The 24,381-nt window shown below is 37.6% G+C and overlaps 2 protein-coding genes across 3 annotated transcripts in view; one reads left to right on the top strand and one right to left on the bottom strand.

Moving 5' to 3' along the window:
* Positions 1 to 9,165, top strand: part of LOC126281435 (odorant receptor coreceptor-like) — a 198,281-nt gene extending 189,116 nt beyond the window's left edge. Inside the window, exon 7 of the mRNA XM_049980400.1 lies at positions 7,811 to 9,165. The gene's annotated coding sequence lies outside the window, so the exon portion shown is untranslated. The remainder of the gene's footprint in view (positions 1 to 7,810) is intronic.
* LOC126281433 (elongator complex protein 1) overlaps positions 1 to 24,381 on the bottom strand; it is a 114,105-nt gene that overhangs the window by 2,705 nt on the left and 87,019 nt on the right. For both annotated transcript variants that reach the window (XM_049980397.1, XM_049980396.1), the window contains exons 10-12: positions 19,812 to 19,920; positions 12,535 to 12,671; positions 7,855 to 8,006 (exon numbers count right to left, since the gene is read on the bottom strand). In XM_049980397.1, coding sequence (XP_049836354.1) covers positions 7,855 to 8,006; positions 12,535 to 12,671; positions 19,812 to 19,920 — 398 coding nt within the window. The remainder of the gene's footprint in view (positions 1 to 7,854; positions 8,007 to 12,534; positions 12,672 to 19,811; positions 19,921 to 24,381) is intronic.

The raw sequence follows: 24,381 nt of genomic DNA, 5'->3' as shown, positions 1-24,381 counted from the left end.
CAGTAGTTATCCAACAAGTTTTCACAATAACTGTCCTCCAAACTATCAAGACATAAAAGAGAAAGAGAAAGAAGAGTGACAAACAGTTTTGCAGTGCAATATTTCTTGAGGGATACTGGCTTTAAGAAAATATTTTAGAGTCCAGAGGAGACTCTCCACCCACATCAAGTACACTCTCACAAAAATTGATTTCCTCCATTAGTCACACACACACACACACACACACACACACACACACACACACACACACACACACACACATTTGGTGGAGAAAGTGTAATATGTCTACATACCATCAGATAGGGGATTTGTAAGGCTAGTGTATATTTGTAATGACTACTATCTAGCAATACCACATTAAAAGTGAAGAAAGATTGTTTTTTGCAGCTATGACACTCATAGACAGAAGAGCAGCACAGAGGAAAGAAGAACTTTAAAAAATTGAAGTGAGAAGCATTTTCCTTGGGCAGGATTTGATATTATTATATACATGTTTAAAACAAAAAATAGTTGCCATTTAAATACTGTTGATGCCAAAGTCATTAGAGCACATGGGGCTCCTCCACAAAGCATGTCCAGTGTCTTAACCTGTACATCTACTTCCTCAACCACAAAACTGAGAGTGAGTGGCTGAAGATTATTCCGAACGAGAACAGTCTCCGAAAATTACTTCTGTTACTGTTTATTAATGGCACCCACATTATGAACCAAAGAATGTATTTCGGGAGATAATGTCCCCTTCCTCAGGCAAATTTTATACACAGACAAAAAATCAGGGTGTCCACATTCTCTTTTGCTTACTCATACAGACATTATCAAGTCGTAGAGAGGGACTGGTTCAATACCCAGCAAGAGCAAGTGTAATGTGCCACCATGATGGGAGTCCACAATCCATTCTGTCTCATTCACTGATTACTGAGTAACAGCTATCATCAGCTAATATAAGCTCGATTTACTGAAGTTTAAAGAAGATGATGTCGTAGATATCTGCATACAATTAATTTCCAGAGGTAATATGTGGAGCTAATTATGGTTCACAGGAGAGGCAGGCATGAAAGCAGTGGAAGCCAACACAGCTGACTTTCAGTGTAAGCTTGCCGGAATGGGATATGTGGCTCTCAAGAAACTTTTAAACACAGTGGCACAGGGATAAGGCCAGCAGTTCCTACAGTTAAGTTGTAGAATACCTGCGAAGACACCCCTGCTCTACAAGAATGTGAACCATTCGTTTTTCTGGGCATGGGGGAATACATAAACTAGTAGGAAGCTTTTTTAGACCTCACAAGAGCTTTTTCTTGTGTTGGAGAGCCAGGTCTGAGACAACGTGTGGGAATTAAGTTTATACAGCACTACAGATACATACAGAAAAATATCTATAGAAATAATAGTTACTCGTCACTTAACTGAGGTGAAAGATAAATGGGTGTGCATATTGGGTCCTGGGAAGAATGTATCAGAACCAAATACTTGATGGAAGCTAGTGCGAGTTTCAATGTGAAGTTAGTCTTCACAAGAGCTACAGAGAAGCTACCAGATACTCCTTCATGCTGGATTACACCAATGGTAGCATCGTCAGTGGTGTTTCATACCAGCAGCAACCATAACACCACTCCTTTTAGTGTTAGCAGTGATGATGACACTGCACAGCTTGCCTCATATCTCAAGTAAGTACCTGACACACAAGCTCTTCATGTTTGCATCATCCGGTATTGTAACTGTCACGATAACTAGCACACAGTGTTCCTATGTTTGTGAGTCATGGAAAAAGGTAAGACCAGCATGGCAGGACTACGATTTGGTTCTCTCTGCTTCATGCATAGTTGCAATTGGGGAAGAGCTTTATTCTATGTACTGTCTAGAAGCTGCTGCGCTTTCAAGTACATGGATTGCTCTCAAAAATGTTACATTTGTTCAAATTTTCCATCAACTGAAACCTATCCATAAGTAAAGCAATTATTTTACCATCTTTAACTATGTTATGGAGAGAATGCATAACGCAATCAGGTCTTTTGAAGATTACAATGTAGGTAGGCCCCTTCAATCAACTGTGTGGTATATAGCACCAAGGGAGTTTACGTGGAGTTCCATTAGCATGCTCTATGGGTGCCACCAAATGGGTGTGGTAAGGCGTTTTACTCACTCAGCCTAACACATAGTATTAAAATAAGCTATGCTTCAAGTCCAGTGCCAACTGGTAGAACACTTTCACCTCTCTAACCAGTATTATATAAGCACGGTTACTGTATTACACCCGGCCAGTATCCATTCCCAATGCTCACAGGAACACTCCCTCTCCTGTTGCACAAGTTAATCACTAACGGTAGTTAACCTTCTGTCCATACGTAAACAAAGCCTATGACAGCTTGCTAAGACATTCAGTTTTCCATGTTAGAGCAATTGCAGCAGACCCTATTAGACTGTAAATTTATTGTCTATGCTTCACATGTGCAAATGAACAACCATTTTCTAAACTAGAAAGGAAGGATAGCATGAAATTTCAAAGTGGAAAAGATTTCTTCAACAGGAGTTGGCCCTTTCTCAATTTCTACAGGAGGGTGAGAGGGGGGGGTTGGGTGTAACATACAGTCATCTACATCTACGTCTACATCCATATTCTGCAAACCACCATGAAGTGCATGACAGAGGGTACATTCCAATGTACCAGTTATTAAGGTTTCTTCCCATTCCATTCATGTATTTAGCGTGAGAAGAATGATTGACTGAATGCCGCTGTTCATGCTGTAATTATTCTAATCTTGTCTTCACGGTACCTATGTGAGTGATGCCTAGTGAGTTGTTGTATATTCATAGAACCATCATTTAAATCTGGTTCTTGAAACCTTGTTAGTAGACTTTCTTGGTATAGTTGACATCTATTTTAAAGAGTCTGCAGTCATATAGTCTGCAATTGTACAGTTACCAATTTGATTACACAGCTGGCATGGCCACATAACAAGATGTCAAACTGAAGAGATGTAGGTCTTGATTCAGTCATAGGCTGTGAAGAGTCAGTTCTACAGGTCAATATGGAGGATGTTTGAAGGTTTAACATGATCATCAAGGTAACACTGGGCCTGGCTTAAGGTTTATAGAAACAGTCCAAAACGTTTATCTTCCACAATAGTAGTTATGTCAGTTGACATAAAAAACTGAAGGCATAAAAACATTGCAATAAGATCATAAACATTATCAGTTGTACAGCTTTCTAAACAAAGTGGCCAGTTGAGAAATATTAACCAATGGTATGTTATGCTAGTATTTTGGTTCATATCCAACAAGTTTTTCAGTGTCAATTCAATTTTCTTGAGAAATAAATAAAAATATATTTTGTGAATATTTTATAACTTCACTTGCTAACTTGATGGATACCCTGCATTTAATTACATAAGAAAAGTAATTTAGTATCATTAATTCATTTCAGATAACATCCCTTATTGTATTAATTATATCAAAGATATAGTTTGCTTACTCTAGTGAAATCCACTTATCTTCTGAGTTCCAAAATTATCTATGTTCATAAAACTATTGAGTCTACTGTGAAATGCGAGTCTGCTATGTATAAAAAGTGCCTTTCTTCAGAACTGACCTTTCTTGGATAAATTTATACTGATGCTCTTGCACAAGATAAAGTGTGGCTCAATGGTGTAGGTGTGAGACTATCAAACCGGAGGCACAGGGCCCATGTCTCAGCCAGTCCTAGGATGATTTTTTTTTCCCCACTCTAGAAGTCACACTATAACTGCCTGGGTAAGTCAACCTCCACAGCAAAGAAAGGCAGAGGGATACTACATCTAATAGCATTATAGAACCACATCTAGTAAAGCGCTACAATGTTTAAACCAGTCTTCAGGCTGAATACAACTTTAGTGAGAACATCATTTCCTGAAACATTATTTTCATAATATAAGTGACACTGATACACGTTGTGGTTGAAGCTAGAAGACATAACTTTAAAAACTTGATACAACCATGACTTCGAACCCAGAAAAATGGATAAATTAAAGAGAATAGTCATTATTTGCTTAAAAGAAGTTTCGATAATACTACGCTTGAATATAAATATTTAAAAATCCAGCAGAAAGCCACACTGAACAAGGCCTGCCTAAACTACAGATGAACTTCAAACAATCAGTACACACGATTAAACCCTTTCTCCTGTTTCTTTCTTGACAAAACATCAGCTATAGTAGGTTTCAATATTCTAACATATCCTTCTGATAGCCTTGATCACAGTCCGTGGAGGAGTATGTTATTTCGACATCTGAATACTCATTTGGAAAAGATAATGAATTTCTACATATGAAGAGCTCCAGTTGTTAAGAGATGTGTGTCCTGTTACCAGAAGAATCTTGGGAAAATGTAGCTACTCTTTTACTCTAGAGATACTCTGCATACTGCATAAATTATTCATAAAAACCTAGCAAGATTACAATACATTGTACTTTTTATTCTGCAGATGTTCGTTCATTCCCTGTTGTCTTCCAGAGTAATTTTATGTAAATGCAGCAAAAATTTACAATGAATTACTTCGTAAAAACAAATGTTAAGAATATTGAGTGATTACTAACTGTACATAAAACAAAAAGCTCTTACAGAATATCCTGGCAAATTAGAACAGTATACCATCCAGGTACTCGAAGCTGGATCCTTGCCTTTTGTTGGCAATGCTCTGTTCGTAAGAGCATTGCCACAAAACGCATAGAACAGACTTGGAGTCCTGGCATAGTACAAAGCTTTAATCTGCCAGGATGTTTCAAAAGGTGAACAATCAACTGCAGAGTAAAAAATACATTACTGGAGACTCTTAAAAAACAAACCAGTATCTGGAGAGGCATATGCCAGTATATTTTACTTCAACTGTATTTGCGGATCATGGGCTAAATTCAAACAAAATATGATGTATGTGACTCCTGGGCACCAAAGCCAGAAACTTCATCAGTAACCATAATAACCACTACTCTCACTGAGACTGCTACAACTCAAATATATTCAAAACTCACAATATTATGAAAAGGATAGATTGCTACTGACTATATAGTAGAAATTTGTTGCAGATAAATGCAACAAAATCGGCCCTGACAGAAAGAAACAGTGGACACTGTGTGTGTGTGTGTGTGTGTGTGTGTTTCAGAAGAAGCCTTTTAGCCGAACGCTTACTTGCTTACGAGTTGTGTTGTTGTGCATACCTGTGACTCAACATCTCTGCTATATGGGGGAGTAGCAATTCTGGATTTTGCACTGTTTGATTATACGTCAAAAATTCAGCTTTCTTCTGACCATCTCCTCTGTCTGCCTACGGTTTTTAATAGTACTTTAGTTTTAGAAAACTTGTTATTATACAGAGTCAAATTGAATGAAACTTTATCTTATGTGCCTTAATTTCTTCCAAGATATCCTTTGAATTTAGTTTAAATTTCACTTCTGGTCATCACAGAAGTAAGTTTAGGATTTCATTCATTTCAATGTTAACATTTTACACTCTTTCTCCCTTATAAAGTTTGCTGTCAACAATCAATCACAGTCTGGAAACAACAGTCTTCTTTTTCTTGCTCTTCATCCCATATCTTCATGGGGTCAATATGTTAATCCGTATTTTGGTAATGGAGTGTGGCCAGATGCCCTGCCTACCCCATTTCTGAAATGTTTGTTAATCATGTAACTGAGGCAGGACAGGAGTATCAGACTGGTACTCATCTAGTCAGATGTGCTCAAACAGCACCCTTTGTCATTAATCTATCAGAAGAATTTGATTCCACACCAGCCAGTTTCCCCAAATCCTGGACATGTGTAGCTATCCAGGTAGGTAGTTTGGAAAACAACAGTAATATTCATAAATGTAATACTAGACAGAGAAATTATATACACTATCTGTCACTCAGCCTCAGTGTACCACAGGAAGAAGTGAGGTATTCAGCCATAAAAAATCTTTACCCATCTACCAAGTGACGCAAAAAATTTAATGGAAAATAAAATGAACTTCAAACACAAATTAAAATCAATGTGCTTGACAACTCCTAGTCCATAGGAGGATTTCTAAATATGAGGTACTATTGTGTGTGTGTGTGTGTGTGTGTGTGTGTGTGTGTGTGTGTGTGTGTGTCGGGGGAGGGGGCATGTTTAACAAAGGAAGAGAACTTACAATAGGTAAGTGTGAAACACCATATGCACATTTAAACAAAAACTTAATAAATCATGTACACGATCACCATGTTGCCACATTTTTCACTGTGATGTCTACAATTGTAAAATGGCTCATTTCATGCCATAGCAAGGGGTCACAATTATGGTCCACAGAACATGCAAATAACTATGAATGGTTTAGAGCACAGTTTTGCATTCTAGACCAAGAACTTCACTTGACTGTAACAGAGATAAAACAGTAAAATTAGAATTATGTAAAAATTTGCTCCTACTGCCTAAATATTTCTGAGTGTTTGTCTTTCAGGGCAGTAAACCTGTTGTTCATATATTACCATATACAATAATGACCTTTATATTTACATAAACAATTACATTCCAAAATATGTAACAGCATTAATTCATATAAAGCTGCATACTATTACAATAGGATTGGGGAGAAGAGAAGTTTGTGGCACAACTTGACTAGAAGAAGGGATCGGTTGGTAGGACATGTTTTGAGGCATCAAGGGATCACAAATTTAGCATTGGAGGGCAGCGTGGAGGGTAAAAATCGTAGAGGGAGACCGAGAGATGAGTACACTAAGCAGATTCAGAAGGATGTAGGTTGCAGTAGGTACTGGAAGATGAAGCAGCTTGCACAGGATAGAGTAGCATGGAGAGCTGCATCAAACCAGTCTCAGGACTGAAGACAACAACAACAACTATTACAAATAAAAGAGCACTTTTGAAACAACAGTAAATACTCTATTGAGGACAGGATTGGCAGACAGAAGGAGCAGATATTTTGGAGGTTGTTTAATAACCAGCTTTCAGAATTTTCATTGAATCCATTCATCAGAAAAAAAAACAGATGTAGAAATTGATAAAAGGGAGCTCTGATTACTATTTTGCCCCTTCATATGTGTAGTACAAAGTAACTTTTCTTCCAACACCTGTTCCCCATGGTTTAAATATCAATTCTTGGAACATCAATGTGAAGTCATGTTTTTACTTGGTTGAGTTTATTATTATTTCCAAAACACACAAAAAAATCAAACATTGAGGTGAACAGTGCAGTAACCCAAAAAAAATGTTTTGTGTAGCAAGAAACAGTACAAACACCACAAGGATGAACTCCACAGCTTATTCTGTGTTCCCGCTGTTCGGTAGAGTTAGTGTCGTCTGTGCACTCTATGTTTAATTTTGTTGGTTGTTATGGACAATGAGATTGTGATGGACAACCAGGTTGTGGAGGGCTACCCTTGGAAGAAACCTTGAGCTCCACCCAGTGAATTGGAACACTTTTTGAGATAAACCAGAATGAAGGGCAATAAGACACATTCCTTAAGACAAAATGAAGACAGACTGTCCACTTTTGGAAAAGTGCATCATAATAAAATGCAATTTATGTCTGACAACTTCCATTCTTTGGGAAATTACAATCTACATATTTCATACATATGTATTGTATCAGCTACGAGAGTTCTGATGTATTTCATACAGCATTCTATAACAATCACAGTATCAGGGAAAAATACATTTGTACTGTACTAAATAAGATACATGATACAGGGACAGTCAAAACAGATTTCAGAGAGAACATTATGTGTGCAACAGCAAATTTAAAAGACTAAATCATTTTATGAAATGAAAATATGTTAATCTTTTATGGCAACACACTGTTTTACAGATTTCCATTTACAACATTCTTAAGGAGCCACAGACAGAACTCACCCTGACAGGTTGCAATAGCAGATCGGCCGACCAGATTTCGTCTGTGCTACGCTGCATTTCACTCAGCACTGAATCAAGCAAATGTTGCAAAGCGGCAGCATCAGCGTCTCTGCCAAATCTTAGAAGCATTTTGCACAACATTCCAACATCATCTGCATGGAACAAAAAGGAATGTGTGTTACTACAACCATACTTTGAAATTCCTTATTGAGATAGTGTAGAACAAGAACAAATGCAATCTCTGCACAGATACAACTGGAAATGAACAAAAAATAATGTTTTCAACTTGTGTTTCTTGTCATACAGAGAAAAAATGCGTATGTACAAGTCGTCTTATATATGTGATTACACGCTATACAAAGTGAAGCTGACAGTTATAATTTCCTTATTTACAAATGAAGTCAAGCATCTGTTTCAACAATTACGTGACCTATTGTATTAGTCTTAAGCATTTAACAGTGCAATTAACATAATTTCTCTTAAGGTCTTGGTAATAATGTGATGATATTTGTTTCAATAATTGGCTAGTTGAAATAGTAACAAAATAAGTTTGAATCATAGTATTTTCAGTTATTTCTTTGTATACAACTCATGAGCACCAGAATTTGGTTTTCTTTAATGAAGCTCTTGTATAGGAACAGAATCTGAGAAATGTGTGTTAAATGTGCCTTTTTATTTTGTTACAAGAAATTACATTTGATTTTATCCATCACATCCAGCTTTAAGACATAAAAAGCATTTATGTTTTATGGTGTTTACTAAATCCAACACAGATACAGCAGCAATATCAAGATATGAAGCAGAGTATATCAGAAAACTGTTCAGTACTGAGAAAACTGTTGTACTGAATGAAATAACACGTAATCTGTGTTAGAGAATAAGGTAGTGATCTTATTTGCCTGAATACCACAGAGATGTTCATTTCCAATACCTGAAAAAATTGACTTCTATCCTGCAGCCAACAAGTTCAGCAGATTCCTTATGACAGCACCACTGAGCACAACAGAAAAAGAACAGAGAAATGTGGTTGTTAACAGTACAACCATATCCTTTACCAATGTCTGTGATATAGGAAAATAGAAATTATCCTGTGTTGTTCTAATTTTTACCATTTATTCTACCCATAAATTAAGATGTAACAGCTAACATCTACAAGCTAGTACACCATGTTCTGTTACCGAAATTATGCTTCCACCATCTTGCCTGTTGATGCTTTAATAATACCAGCTCTAATGCTACAATACTCTGTACAAAAAAAAATAGAGTTATATCAAAAAAAGAACAAATAAAATGCACCTTCATTTTCAAATGCATATGACACTCCTTCTCTGAATTGATTGACTTATGTTTTTCCTTCAGATGCTCCCCAATCCATCCACCCAGCACTTCCTATTCCAGTCCTGTCACATGTTTATCCAACCCAATAGGGTCTGGCCACCTGTGAATGCAGCCATGTCATTTAAAAGCTCTGCTGCAATCATTGCATAGCTTTTTATATTGGTGTGACTATGAACCTGCTGTCCACCAGGATGATCCACCACCAAATTGAGGCCAAGAGCAAGGTACACCACCCTGTGGCACTACACGCGGCTGAACATGACACACTCGATTTCAATAGCTGCTTCACTAGCCGAGCCATCTGGACCCTTCCCTCTTCCACCAGCTTTTCTGAAATGCGCAGATGGGAGTTGTCCTTACAACACATTCTCTGCTCCTGTAATTATCCTGGCCTCAACCTATGGTAACATATGGTCCTCACACCCTACACCCAACAGTTTCCACCCCCTATGTCTGATCATCTCCTCCTCATTCTCACCTCCCTCCCTGTTTATTTGCAGCCCTCTGCCAACCCATCCACCCGTCTTTCCCCACTCCTCTCCTTTTTTGTTTCTTTTTTTCCCCACCTCCCTGGCTCACAACTGCCTGACATTTCGCCTGTTGGAGTCTAGTCCCTGCACACTCCACCAGACAGCGTTAGTCTCTCTCTCCACCCATACACTACTGTCCCTCCTCCTCCTCCTCTTCCCTTCCCTTCCCTTACCTTCCCCTCCCAGATTGCTGCTTGCGTACCACATGATGTTGCAACCTGGCCCGAGATGCTGGAGTTGGCGGTCATATGTGCGTGAGGTGTACTTGTTTTGTGTGTGTGTGTGTGTGTGTGTGTGTGTGTGTGTGTGTGTGTGTGTGTGTGTTGACTGACGAAGGCTGTGGCTGAAAGCTGCATGTGAGTGTCTTTTAATCGGGCCTGTCTGCAACTTGATGTGTCTTCTTTACTATACGTAGCAGTCTATGTTTCCCTGCATTGTTGGTATTTCTACCGGAAATTTCTATTGTTTCATTTTTGCTGCATATAGTTTTGTGTGGTCCTTTGCCATCAACTTCTTCCTTTTTAAGACTACAGTCCACACATTCCTTTATACTTCATAAGTGGGAAAAATGTTACCAATATTGAGATTATGTAGAAAGGAGTTTTAGACTTCATGATAAGAACAGAAAAAAAAGGAACTCCATGCAAATAATATTTCATGAGATGAGACAGCTATATGAAAACCTATATCATCAAATTTATAATATTTATACACAAATAAATATTCTCAAATAGAAGTATATTCACATCTGCTTCATAACAGTATCACTCCTTCAGTCCAGTTATAATTAATTCAATAGATTTCAAAAATTGTGTTGTAAAGTTTTTGTAGTTTTAAACAGCCTTATCTATGGAACGGAATATTACTTTCTTTCACACACTTTCAGTACAACCAAATCCTGCACAAGACTTCAGCATTGTAATAAAGAAACCTCTCTGAAAATACTACAATAAAGAAAACCTAATTTTTATTTTAGAAGCTACCTGCAGAGAGAAATCCATAGCTGATCAGGATGTGGGTTTCAATATAATGACACGATCAATATCATCTGAAGTCTCAGTATTGTTGAAAATGTACATTTTAATAGTAGATTTACATGCATCTCCTTCCATAAACAAACTGTGTGATGTGACTGACAGATATAGCCAACAACTGCCATTAGAGTGTGCTGCAGAGGCAAATTACAATGAGTAGCAAATTCCATGCCATTTACTAGATTGTTTATGAGCTTGACAACCATGTCAGAAACTAAAATTGATGTGCTTCACAATGAGAAACACATTACATGCAAGGAAAACTGTACTGTCAAATCTCAGGTGGAATACTTGAACTTATGAGCATGTATAATATGGCTGCATTTAAATTCACTCTGTTCTACACATTTTTGGATATGTAACATGTTGCCTCACAGAGACTTTTGACCACACAGTGTTGAGCCAACAGAACACAGAAACAGATAATTTTTCATTTTAATACAATATTGATGCTGTTACACTAAAGCGTGCCATTACACCAAATAACATCAAAGAGCAAATGCATTGTGAAGTAGTTGGTAGATGGACTTAACTTCTTAAACACATTCTTACAAATGAACCCAAATGAAGCAAACTCAATGACTGTTACTTTTCTTTATGGAATGAATAATTTTACTTGACGAATAAATTTCCTGTAAACATTATGTTCCAGAACACCAGCAAAAGAAATATGTTGATTTGCCAATTTCTGTGTTTACAAAGTAGGCATGGAATCTTACTGCAAAACTACCAATACACTTGTGGATGTTCAACACTATTTTCCTCAGATTCAGTGTTATACTCCTCAAAGAAACAGAATATATCTTTTTGGACATGAATTGTTATTGGTAAATTAGACATTTATTCACTTGCCATTGATAATAATAGTCACACTAATATATGATCAGAAACAAATACTCTGATTTTCTACACTCTACGGTAGAAAGCAGGGAATGCTGATTCTTTCCAAATTTCAATACAAGTCTATCTGTAAGGAATGGTGTAGTAACTTCAAAACAAGAATCATTTTTTCTATCAAAAATCCCCTAACACATATCTCCTAATAATCAGACTGTTGATAGTTAAGTATATTCTTATTGTGGGTTTTTCAAATATTCTATAAAGTAACAGAAGTACTGGAACCACATAGTAATTTTCAAAATATCTGTGGTGTTACCTCTACTAAAGAGACATTTAACACTGACATATTTCAAAATATACCACTGTGAAATTATATTGGGTTACTGAGGTGCTGCTTACAGTCAACAACAAAAACTTTACTCAATATTTCATTGTCACTATTAGCTACCAAACATTAACTTTCAATTTTAAGGGGATGGGCTCTTTCCACATCTGGAACCAGCAGCAGGAGAAAGATCCACACAACTACATTTTACAGTGTGCTGCTTACAGAAGAGTTTCATTTCTGCTTACTATTAAAAAATATGTTCCATTTGTGCACTGCCAGCTGTAAACTCTAACCCTCCATAATAAGGTAAAACAGGTTTTATTATAGTACTGAACAGCACTTGAAACTAAAATACAATTGCCGTTACTCTCATAGTAGTCATATGTCAATAACAGGGCCTAGCAAGTGCTATTTCAGTACCCTCTGTCACGCACTTCAGAGTGCTTTTCAGAGCATGGGTGTAGAGGCATAAATTCCTTTTTCCAATTACAAGTACCATATCTTGCCAATGCATCAACTGGTTTGGTATAGTAATATAAGAGTAAAACTCTGCGGCAGGACAGGACAAAAAAAAGTTGTAAAGACATATAGAAAAAGTACTCATACTTACCCTTTAAATTAAGACAAACTGTGATCTGCTGATGCAAGGCCTGAACCAGTGCTAGATCTTCATGCTTGCTGCCTTCTTTTAAACTGAGTAATTTCCGTTCTTGTTTGCGGCGATTCTTACTCGATCGGCTACTACGCCTGCAAGTAAAAAACGTGTTATCCGATAATAATTTCAGTGCATTAATAATTTAGCAGTGAACATGTGTGTAAACAAAATTTGTCATATGCTGCACAATTTGGATTCAAGCAGAGAGTATCAAAAGAAAATGAATTTGTTCTTTTGTGTGTGAGGCACTTACAGGGTTAAATTGTAAGTGGAAGACCACAAGTATCTTCTTTAATTTAACAAAATAATTTTACTGGGTGTGACTTACACATATGGGGAAACATTATATAATTAAGGAAAAAGTTTCCCAAAAGTTCATTTCACATCTACCAAAAAGGAAGCAGAGATTTGTCTTTCTGCCAGGGGCGGGGGTGCAGAAGTGGCCACAGCGTTCTGTTCTAGGTACATTAGTTCTCTTAGCATATATCAAAGATCTGCCTCTAAACACAGCACACAATTTAAAAAAAGTTATTTTTGAAAAATGGCAAAAGTTTAATTGTGGAAGATATGGTCTGTAATGTAAGTGACTTAGCAAAAAGAGTAGTGTGTTAAATTAGCTTGTGGCTTAAAGAAAGCCTACTGGGAAAAAATTGTGAGAGAATAAAAAACTTTTCATAAGAAAAATTATGACCTTGTGCAGGAACAGAATGCTGGTATCTTCATTACAAGAAGAGATCCTCCACCACAGAAATGAAACATGAAAGCCTAGTTCCTTGGCCACCTTCCTATCCTTTTCATTACAAGAAGAGATCCACCATCACGAGAACGAAACATGAAAGCATATTTACTTGGCTATCTTTTTATCCTCTACTGTGTACTTTTTGGCGTCACTGTATGTATTCATATTCTTAGTTCAGAAAAGGGTAGTCAAAATGATTTGTTGTATCCTTCACAAGTTTCATACAGCCCGCTGTTTGAGTGTCCCAAAATTCTAACCATGCCATCCTTATACATATAATGTCACATTGAATTTGTGAATCAAAAGTTTGGACTCATCTAAAGAAATTACTGCATTCAGTCTGTACTTTTAAAAAAAGGGGAAGTCCAAGTTGGAATATCAACAATATTACAAAATATGCTGGCTGGAGTGGCCGAAGACAGCAGTCATGTGTGCATAAGTTATGCTTGTTATATGAAAGTGTCTGCCTGCGTGTTTCCTTGCTGATGAAGGTCAAAAGCTCAAGGTGTAACAGTCTTTTCACTGTGCCTATCTGCAACTGAATGTGTCATCTTTACAAAAAATAATTTACTCAACCATTGTACAGACAACTGTGCACAGTTCCTCAGATTCGATTTTCACGTTTCCAGCATAATTGAAAATTTGTAGTGGCAAACCTCATATTTTCAAATATAGATTGAAAAGTCCCTTTGTGGCACTTCTATTAGTCTGTACTTAAGTTCTACATAGCAGTTTTGAGTAGTTCAATGTGAAGAGTGGCTGCCTCCTTGGTCTAGTGGTTTGTATTGCCAGCTACTAACACAGAGACCCCGGGTCTGATTCCTGGTGACCTCAGATTTTTATTTAGTGGGATGGTACAAAAAGGGGTCCACCACAGCCTTGTGAGGCCAAATTAGGAGCCACTTTAATAAATACTCAGACAAATTGACATGCAAGCTGCAGAAGGGGTGCGAGATTGAAAGGCTTGCAACACGCCAATAACCACACAAGATTTATTTATTTGTATATGCCATCATTTTTTCTTGTTTTCTTTTGCTGTGTCAGTGAATTATGTAGTGACCTTGGCTAACATGGTCTCTCAGAATCCGAGAAGAAATAAAATTACGAATATAAATTTGGTGTCTGGTTGCAATGATTGCAAGAAACCTTTACAAATTAGGTCCTTCTATAACTGGCTGTGTGAACTGCTCCTCAGGTCAGAGTGACCACATCCAACAGGATCTATCTTCAGGATATCAAACTCTCTTTACTTTTCTTATAAATGTGGCCTCCTCCTTCCCTTCTTTCCCTATCCACAGAAAAACAAAATTCATATGCGAGTTTTGAGATTTCTCACCTTTATAATGGTTACTTACATATACCACTCCTGTTAAGAAAACTACTTTGTCTCCCAGCAAAAATTTATACTTCCTATCATTGAAACACCTTGTAATAGGTCACAGATGTATTGGCAGTGAGTGCTTTTGCATTGTATGCCATGAAATAATCATACGTCTTTTAAATATTAGTTGTTAGCTCTCTGAAAAAATGATTTAAGTATAATGTTTACTATCTATCACAATTTAAATCAATTATTCTGCGAGTTCCTGATAAACACAGGCATGAATCTTCAGAAAATGGGGACCATTTCAGGATTAGTGTGTTCATTGTGTAAAAATTTAGCAGCCACTTGTAGTACTAACATCAAGGAACTGTATCTGAACTGATCAGTCAACGCCCTACCATTACTTTGTAAGCTTCTAGTTTCAGTTTGTGTGAGAAGATGGTACAGACACACACATCAGGGTGCTAACTGGAACAACTCTTTTCTTATACTTCTTTCTATAGCCACTCCTAACTTGTCTCTTTTATTCCCAGTTAAAACAGATACAGCTCCTTCCATACTGTTCCGGCAACATAAGAGTCATCAACCACATTTTCTCTGTGCTTTGGCAGATATTTTGCAATTTCTTTTAATAATGTGTAGCTGGAGTCAGCCAAACCAAATAATGCTCATCAAATGTCTTTATGTGACACCCAGTGCTGGTTCGTTTCCCCCTTACAAACAAAATGATTTTAAAAGTGGAATTTTACATGCCCATTATTCAATAGAGCAGTCCCAAATTAGTCTAGTTACGATTCATTTCATTGATATGTATTAACAGGAATATTAAAACATGATGAATAACCTGTATTTCAGCAGTGACTCACATGCGGCACTAACTGCTACTGTCATACAGCAGCGATGCTCAGTCGCTGCTAGAGTACTGGTTATTCATCTAGGGTCATTGCAAATTTTGGTGATATACATCTCAGTAAATTAGCTTACCACGCCTATTTTCATTCTCTGCTTTCGTATGGCATCATAATCTGGGGTAACTCATTATTGAGTAAAAGATTTTTCATTGCACAAAAGCATGTAATCAGAATAATTGCTGGAGCTCATCCAAGATCATCCTGCAGGCACTTGTTTAAAGCAACCATCGGTTGCGAAAGCTAGTAATTCTGTGTGTGTGTTTGTGTGTTTTGTTCATTTTGCCTGTCTGCCGGCGCTTTCCCGCTTGGTAAGTCTTGGAATCTTTGTTTTTAATATATTTTTCCCATGTGGAAGTTTCTTTCTATGAAATTTGTTATTAACAATTCAAGCAAATTCAAAAGTAATAACAGTGTACATGGATAAAACACTAGGAGAAAGGATGATATTCACTACTCAAGGTTAAATCTAACTTTGTCTCAGAAGGGGGTAAATTATGCTGCCACAATGCCTAATAGCATCAAAAGTCTAACAGACAGCCATATAGCATTTAAAAGGAAATTAAAAGAATTTCCGAATGGCAACTCCTTCTACTCATTAGATTGATTGTTGGAAACAGAAGTGGGTAATTCCCCCCCCCCCTCCTCCCCCCCCCCCCCAAACACTAAAAAAGTGTCATGTAATATTTTGTGTAATATAATATCTTGTATGTTGTTGTTGTGGTCTTCAGTCTTGTATAGACACCTTTTATTAACCTGACATGTTCCACGTCATTACGAAGTATTGTATTCATGATCTATGGAACGAGTACTAATCTTATCTATTTTCATCTTTAAATATCATGTCGTTTGTAATGGGAAACAAACCAAAGCTTTGTGTCACATTGAAGATGGGATGAGCAGTATTTATTTGGGTTGGCTCCAACTACACAAAGCAAAAACAAAATTGCAAATATCTGCCAAAACACAAGATAAAACATCCCTGATGACCCTTCGGCATGATTCTTTTGCAAAGAAATGATAGTACACAAAGGCTTACACACTTCTATTACATGATAAAGTGTCCTAACTCTTGAAGCAATCAAGATATTGTAGCAATTATGATTTTTGAAACAGAATGGTACACCTTTTCTTTTTAAAGGCATCCGAAAGCACTTATAAAGATAAGCACTATGATATAATGCTTGTTAATTTTGAGGTTGAAGCTCTTCACAACAGAATCCAGGAGATATTCTAAAATTGAGATGCAAGTAAAAAAAAAGCTATTGTGCTGTAAACACACACATGCCATGCTACATCACTATATCAAAGCTTCTGACTTTTCACTAGTTCAGAACTAGCAGGAACTGTGTTGTCTATTGGCAGATCATCTCTTGTGTGTGTTTGTGTGTGTGTGTGTGTGTGTGTCACACCATGAAGGAATTATCCGAATTGGATGGAAATCTGTAGATGTGATGTACATGTATGGACAAACAACTGATCACAATTTCAGAAAACCTGCACAATTTATTCAAAACAAAGAGCTTCACAAATTTAGCAGGTCAGAAATGCATTGGTCCATCTCTGACCATTATGCAAGGAGTTATTCGGCTTGTTATTGATTGATCGAGTCATTGGATATCCTGCTGAGGGATATCATGCCAAATTCTGTCCAAATGGAGTGTCAAATCATCAAAATACTGAAGTGGTTGGAGGGCACTGCCCATAATGCTCAAAATGTTTTCAGTTGGGGAGAGATCCAGCAACCTTTCAGTTAAAGTGGAGTTTGGCAAGTACGAAGCCAAGCAGTAGAGACTTTTTGCCATGTATGGGCAGGTATTATCTGCAAAGAAAAGAAATAGCATCCAAGACCATCATTCCTGACTGCCGTGCTGTATGGTTGACAACAGGTTGGTACCCCACCACTGTCTGGGGCATCTCCAGACAAATCTTCAGCCTGGAACCTCATTGACTGGAGTAAAACTGTCTTCGGTAATGAGTCCCACTTTCAGCTAGAGTGATAGCCTGGAGTGCCCCTTATTTTCATAGCAGGATCCCTTCGGTTACCATTAATGGCATCCTTACAGTAAAGCAGTATGTCGATGATATCCTATGCCCTGTTTTGTTGTCCTTCATGGCAAGCCATCCTGGGCTTACATTTCAGCAAGATAATGCCCGCCTGGACATGGTGAGAATCTCTACTGCATGTCTTTGTGCTTGCCAAACCCTACCTCATGAAAGTTGCTAGATTTCTCCTCAACTTGTTATGTTTGGAGCGTTATGGGCAGGACCTTCCAACCCACTCAGTGGCACGATATCACTCAGGAGGACATCAAACAGCCCTGTGAACCAATTCCAAGCTGAATGACTGCTTGCGTAAGGACCAGAGGTGGAGCCATGCACTTCTGACTTGCTCAATTTCTGAAGCTGTTTGTCTTAAATAGAACATCCAATTTTTTTCTGAAATTGTAATCATTTGTTTGTCTGTAGATGTATACAACATCTACTGATTTCCATACCATACAAATAATTCTTTTTAGTATGTTGTGTCTTTTGACCAACCAACCAACCAACCAACCAACCCACCAACCCACCAACCCACCAACCCACCAACCCACCCAACCAACCAACCAACCAACCACCAATCCAGCCTATCCAACACAGACCTATGCTTACTACATCCAAGGTAGGAGACAGTTTTCTGCTTGGCACAGGGTATGTGGTTGAGGAAATTGAAGGGAATGAACTGCTAGATGTAGCAGTCAAAGAGGTCTCAAGAATACTCATTGCAATACAATGTAAAGTTCCTGTACATGCAGCAACATCCCTGTTGTGGCATTTATTTAACCCTCGAGCAGGCACGCCATTTTTCAAAACACGAGTGGGCGCATGGCGCACTTTGCACACATGTGTAGAATAGCTTCAGTTATGTTGCCAAGGAGAGTCATGTATGATCAAAGTCACAGTTTAATCTTAGTTTATTTGAACGACAATAAAATAAACTTACATAATATGAGCTAAAATAAACTTACATAATATGAACTACACCATTGTTTTATTAAACAATAATGAAATAAATTTTCAGTACAACACCCTATTGCCAAGGACAGGTGTTACAGAGACAGTAAAGACCCACTCGAAGCATTAAATAGTGCCGTTGCATCAGATCTAAGTCAGCTGCTTATTCAGTCACTAATTATCCCAAAGACAACTACATCAATGTGGGATTATGTTGCTAGTTCATAACTAGGGTCATACATTTTTTTTTTTTTTTGAGCCATAGATCGTAATTTTTTTTTTGGCCTAGCTCACTTTGTATTTTACATTACTGCTGCTCACTTGGACATATGACAACACAAATTATCATTGTGTTACCAGAAGCAATAATGAAGGAATGGGTATGGGTCTGCATTCGTGAAACAAAAATGGAACTGTACAAAATCATTTTAGTTTTTGTTGGCGCACTCTATACACAGGCGCACCAGCACGAGGGTTAAGGGACGAAAAATGAGTAGAAATGAAGAACAATCAGTTGCCATCAATGTCTATTTAGCTATCCTCTAATGCCTCAAAGCCATAGACACAAAACTTTGTCCACCGAAGTCACCTCCAGATCAGCATGAATTTCTTTTTGGGCAAGAAGGCCCAATTTTGTGTTTGTGTGTGTGTGTGTGTGTGTGTGTGTGTGTGTGTGTGTGTGTGTGTGTGTGTGTGCATGCTCACCATATAGGTGATCATACACCACCTACTGCATGAGTGCACCATGTTTTAGAATGACAGGTTAGCCAACACCCTGTTTGAGGACTCTGCATCACATTAAAGTCATTGAACACACCTTGTCAAATTTTGTTTAGCTATCATACCATGCTTTTATCCAAAGTCTTGGGGAAGTACACATAACTAAATAATTCAGCAGGCTTTAACATTTAACAGTTCCACAGTTCCCATCTGGGAGCTCATTATAACATTTGTATCATATTTCTGAGAACTTTTTAAGCATTTTTGTTATATTATCACTTATCTTTATTACTCTCACTTTTTTATATGATTGTATCAGTTTCTATACATTTTGTTGGTGTTTACTCACTAATTGCCATGCTGGTCAGCACCGAAACAACAACAACAACCATCTCAGAGATGAGAAACTAACTCAAGCTCAAACACACAGCTGCAAGCCAGTTAAATCACTTCAATGCTTTGTTTCATGCAGAAGTTACATTTTAGATGATAATATTACATTACGAAGTTACATGTTAAATGATAACAAAGGATAGTAACTTACGTGGAAGCCTTAGAGTCTGTCCTAGATGTTCTCAGAGTCGAAGCTGCTATGCTACTGGTGTCAGAGAACAGTTCATTTTCAGGATGTACATTGATTTCTTCATCAGCATCTATATACAGTAACAAAAATAAAATAAAATAATCTTTACTCATCTGAAGAGTCATGTAGTACCATATGAAACATACCAAAAGGTTTAAGCACAGCTAGTCAATATAAGTGAGTTCAGATTCAATTTTATTTTATTTTATTCCTATGAATGAAGGCAGACTTCCTGTTCGCACAACTACTCAAGCAGAAGCAACAGAAGCTTAATTGGACAAAGAACTTCGCATTTCAATGGACAACTATAAAAGCAAAACAGCAAAAACAACAGCACAACTTCACTGTGTCAACTTGTGGCACAGCCTCCGTGGAAAACGCCACAGAATACATGATGAGGTACTTGAAGATTTGCAAAGAGAAATAATGTTTTTCTATCAACTAAATTACTTATTTATTTGACTGAATTAGCATCATTTAGAATGACTCACTTAAGACTAAGAACATACATAATGATGAAGAACAAAGAATAAATTTGTGTGCATCTATATAAACAAGGAACATTGCCTTCAGAGAACAAACTAAATGCAGTCTGGCAGAACATTTTCAACACTACTGCTGTTGGAGTGATTACATTTGTCCTCTTAAATGCTTTGAACAAAAATAAATCAGTGTCAGAATAACCTACTAATTGTATTTTGCTACCACTGTTATTGTACTCTATACCACAACCTTTTGTTTTGTTCAAATTCCAGAAAATTCTATTTACCACTCATCAATATACTTTATCATGATAAAAGCACACTCAGTGCCTACTCTGTGTGGAGAATAGCAATCTACCCTTTTCATAATGTTGTTGTAATACTTCTCGTGCAGCATCTGACACAGAGCAGGTGGCTGGGAAAGGCGTTTGTATTCCACGTTAGGGACAGCCTCCAGAACTGCGGAATGCAACAAAATACCACCACATCTTACCTGCATAATGCAGTTTCCATTTTATGCACAAAAATGGCTTCCTCTAATTTCATCAGTATCAGGAGGAAGGAATTGGTCAACACTTTGAGGACTGGGCGCGAGTGTGGACGCTCAACCAGCTGGTACTGGGCGATTTCACAGTTTTTCTGAATTTTCTACAGCAGATTCTATACCACAGAAAACAGATTGCTCTTTTGCATTTAAAAACTACGTCAATTCCCTTCAGAGTACTGCAAAGAAATAAACATTTACCTTAGTGAGAAGGGTTGTATATTAATTTGAGAGTATGCGGTTTTCACAGTGACATTTTTTTTTTAGGTTTTAGGACCTCTAAGGGACATAGGATTGAAGTTGTTAGTTTTAAATGAATAACTGTTGAAATATGAACTTTTATTTTATTAATAATCACACAATTACATTGGCTTTTGTATGAAATATTTCGAAACATTTCGGAAAACAAAGCCCTACGTTACAGGTTTCACAATAATATCGCGTGTCTTTCCTTGAAACTTTACAATATCTGGCCTTGCTTGTTTCTGCGCATACATTGCACCTTCTATGAGGCCACTTAGACAATTTTGTGGGTGGAATTAATTTTGGAAAATGTCTTCCACTTAGTCTGTTGATGGGTGAACTATTCTGAGAAGTGCACCAGTCTAAGAGGCCATCTTTGTGAACCAAGTTCTCTGCTAACTCTGTAATGTATTCAACCACATGTTTGCTTGTATTTCACGAAGCTTTGTACAAAATGTATGAATTTAAAGTCATGAGCATGAAAATGTGAAAGAAAACTTTTTCCACCACTTTATTTGTTTTCGTTCAAAAGGATAGTACGCCATTAGCTGGTCGCTATGATCCACACCAGCTTTGTTACTATTGTAGTCCAAAACACAGTCTGGCTTCATTTATTCCACCATTCCAAATTTAGTTTTTACACTGACATTTGTTGCCATCATTTTATGCTTTGTTGTCAAAAGAAAAACGTCTCTGTTGTCCTTCCATTTTTCAAACAGTAAGTGATCTCATCTGTGAAATGAAAGTTCATTTTTGTTTCAATTTCTGGCCAACAAGATCCCTTGGTAGACCTTTTCTATTTTTCTGCACAGTATCAACTGCTCTAGTTCCCCCCCACCACCACCACCACCACAAATAATCCAGTAAATCAGGGCTGGTGTAAAATCGGTCCATGTATAATGTGTGACCTTTACTATGAAACGAATGACACAATCTGTCTACAATGTGTAAAATGCTGTTATCGGCACTAGACCGTTTCCCAGAATAAATTTCACAGTTCAGGACGTACCCACTTTCACTTCCACATAGCATAAAAAATTTTACGCCATATTTATTAGGCTTATTTTTCCATATACACTCTAAAACTCAGTCTACCACGAAAATGACAAATTCCTTCATCTATAGTAATATTTTTGCCTGGCTTTTAAGTCTTTCCACTTTGGGTCACTCATCTGTCAAATATAGGTCTTACCTTATGAATAGCATCATGACCTACCTGGTTTTTAGGAATATATGTTGCGTTATCTACGAAATGTAACATTCGTAGAATTGACAAAAATCTATCTCTTGGCAGACACTTTGCCACAAATGAGGACTGCAACACGGGATTTGTTGCCAGACAGTTTTGGTTTCTTGACTAGGCACATATGCAAAATAATACCAAAAATTTTATACAGTTCACTGAGTTTCACTGTTGTCCACTTACGCCACACAGACTGAGGCCTCAGTTTTCCTGTAGCACTTAGTGTCTCTATTGTCATTCTAGCGTAGCGGTTTGTCTCTCCTTTGATCAGTCTCACCAGTTCTTCATCGAAAAAGTACGTGAAACAATCAAACACTGAAGAATCTTGGTCAATCTCATCTTGAATTCCACAGAATTCAGAAAAAACAAGAAGCTGGGGAGTGATTGCATCATCATCTGTCCACTGGCCAGAAGAATATGGCAAATTGCAATGACCAGTTGTGTTTGTTGTGACAACGACGTCAACAGCATCATCTTCATGTCTTCCTGACAGTTCACCGTCCGAGGGATCGTTTTCATCTATAATAAAATTCGTAAAAATTATCTTTTTTCTGACCAGGAATCGAACCACAGAATTACGGAAAACTCAGACAAAAAATGGCTTACTATCACTAATGTCAAAATCTGCAATTTCTTCATCTAATTCTGAACCACTATTGTTCAATAAAAACTCTATTTCTTCATCTCGCAAGGCCATGACGAAAATAAAGCTCAAAGCTATCAGCCGACAACAATCTAATTCTCAAGTTTCAAGCTGCCGCACGCCTGTTGTAAGTCGAGCGTGAGTGCAACAAAGCAAATGACTCAAAATATACTCCTGTACCACCTCCAACAGTGACATATGCTGCCATCTATAATTTTTTCTTGGTACTAGGATAACCAGAGAGTACTTTTAAACCCACACAATATGAAAGTCATGTGCTGGGAGTTGTTAACATCGCTGATAATTGGCCGACGTAGGAGCTACGTCAATCATCTTTTTTGGGTACTGTCGGACCGACGTAGGAGCTACGTCGCTCATCTCGAAAGTGTTTATTCAAATGACTGGTTACTGGTGTAATGCTGAAAGGAGCACAAAAAGATTTACTGATTGTCCAGGTGTATAAGGCAACTTCAGAAAATGATGACCTATCTGTAGAGGAAACATACAATGTAATAGAGAGAATAATGGACAAAAATAAAAAAATGCTGCAAAATAGTAAAGGGAGATTGGAACAGCATTGTGGGAAAAGGGCATGAATGAAACATAGTAGGCAGTCACGGTCTTGGAAAGAGAAATAATAGAGGTGAATGGCTAATGGACTTCTGCAGGGAAAGGCAGCTGATAGTGGCAAACTCATGGTTCAAGAACTACAGTAGGAGGATCTACACTTGGAAATCACCAGGGGATAAATACAGAAATCAAATAGATTTTATACTGGTAGAAGAAAGTGCTGGTGGTGGTTAGTGTTTAACGTCCCGTCGACAATGAGGTCATTAGAGATGGAGCGCAAGCTTGGGTTAGGGAAGGATATCGGCCGTGCCCTTTCAAAGGAACCATCCCGGCATTTACCTGAAACGATTTAGGGAAATCACGGAAAACCTAAATTAGGATGGCTGGAGACGGGATTGAACCATCGTCCTCCCGAATGAGAGTCCAGTGTTCTAACCACTGCGCTACCTCGCTCGGTGATAGAAGAAAGGTACAGGAATGGAATCAAGAAGGTGCTCACATTACCATGTGCAGATATTAATAGCAACCACAACTTACAGATACAAAAATAAGAATGAAAAAACTGAAGAAGGCGACCATGGTGAAGAAGTGGGTTCTAGAGAAGATAAGATCCAACAAAGAACAAATTACAGAAATGCTGCCAAGTGAGTTTCTAAACACATTACGAGATAGAGAACCACTTTATAATGTCAATGAGTACTGGAATATGCTGAAAGAAAGAATCATTAAAGCAGGACAGCAAAATATAAGATGTGCAGGGGGGAAGAAAAAACAAAAAAAAAAATGCAAAAAAAACCAACAAACTA

The sequence above is a fragment of the Schistocerca gregaria genome, chromosome 7 (genome assembly GCF_023897955.1).
Source record: "Schistocerca gregaria isolate iqSchGreg1 chromosome 7, iqSchGreg1.2, whole genome shotgun sequence".
NCBI lineage: Eukaryota > Metazoa > Arthropoda > Insecta > Orthoptera > Acrididae > Schistocerca > Schistocerca gregaria.
The sequence above is the reverse complement of the archived record's forward strand: the minus strand, read 5'-3'. Positions and strand labels throughout refer to the sequence as shown.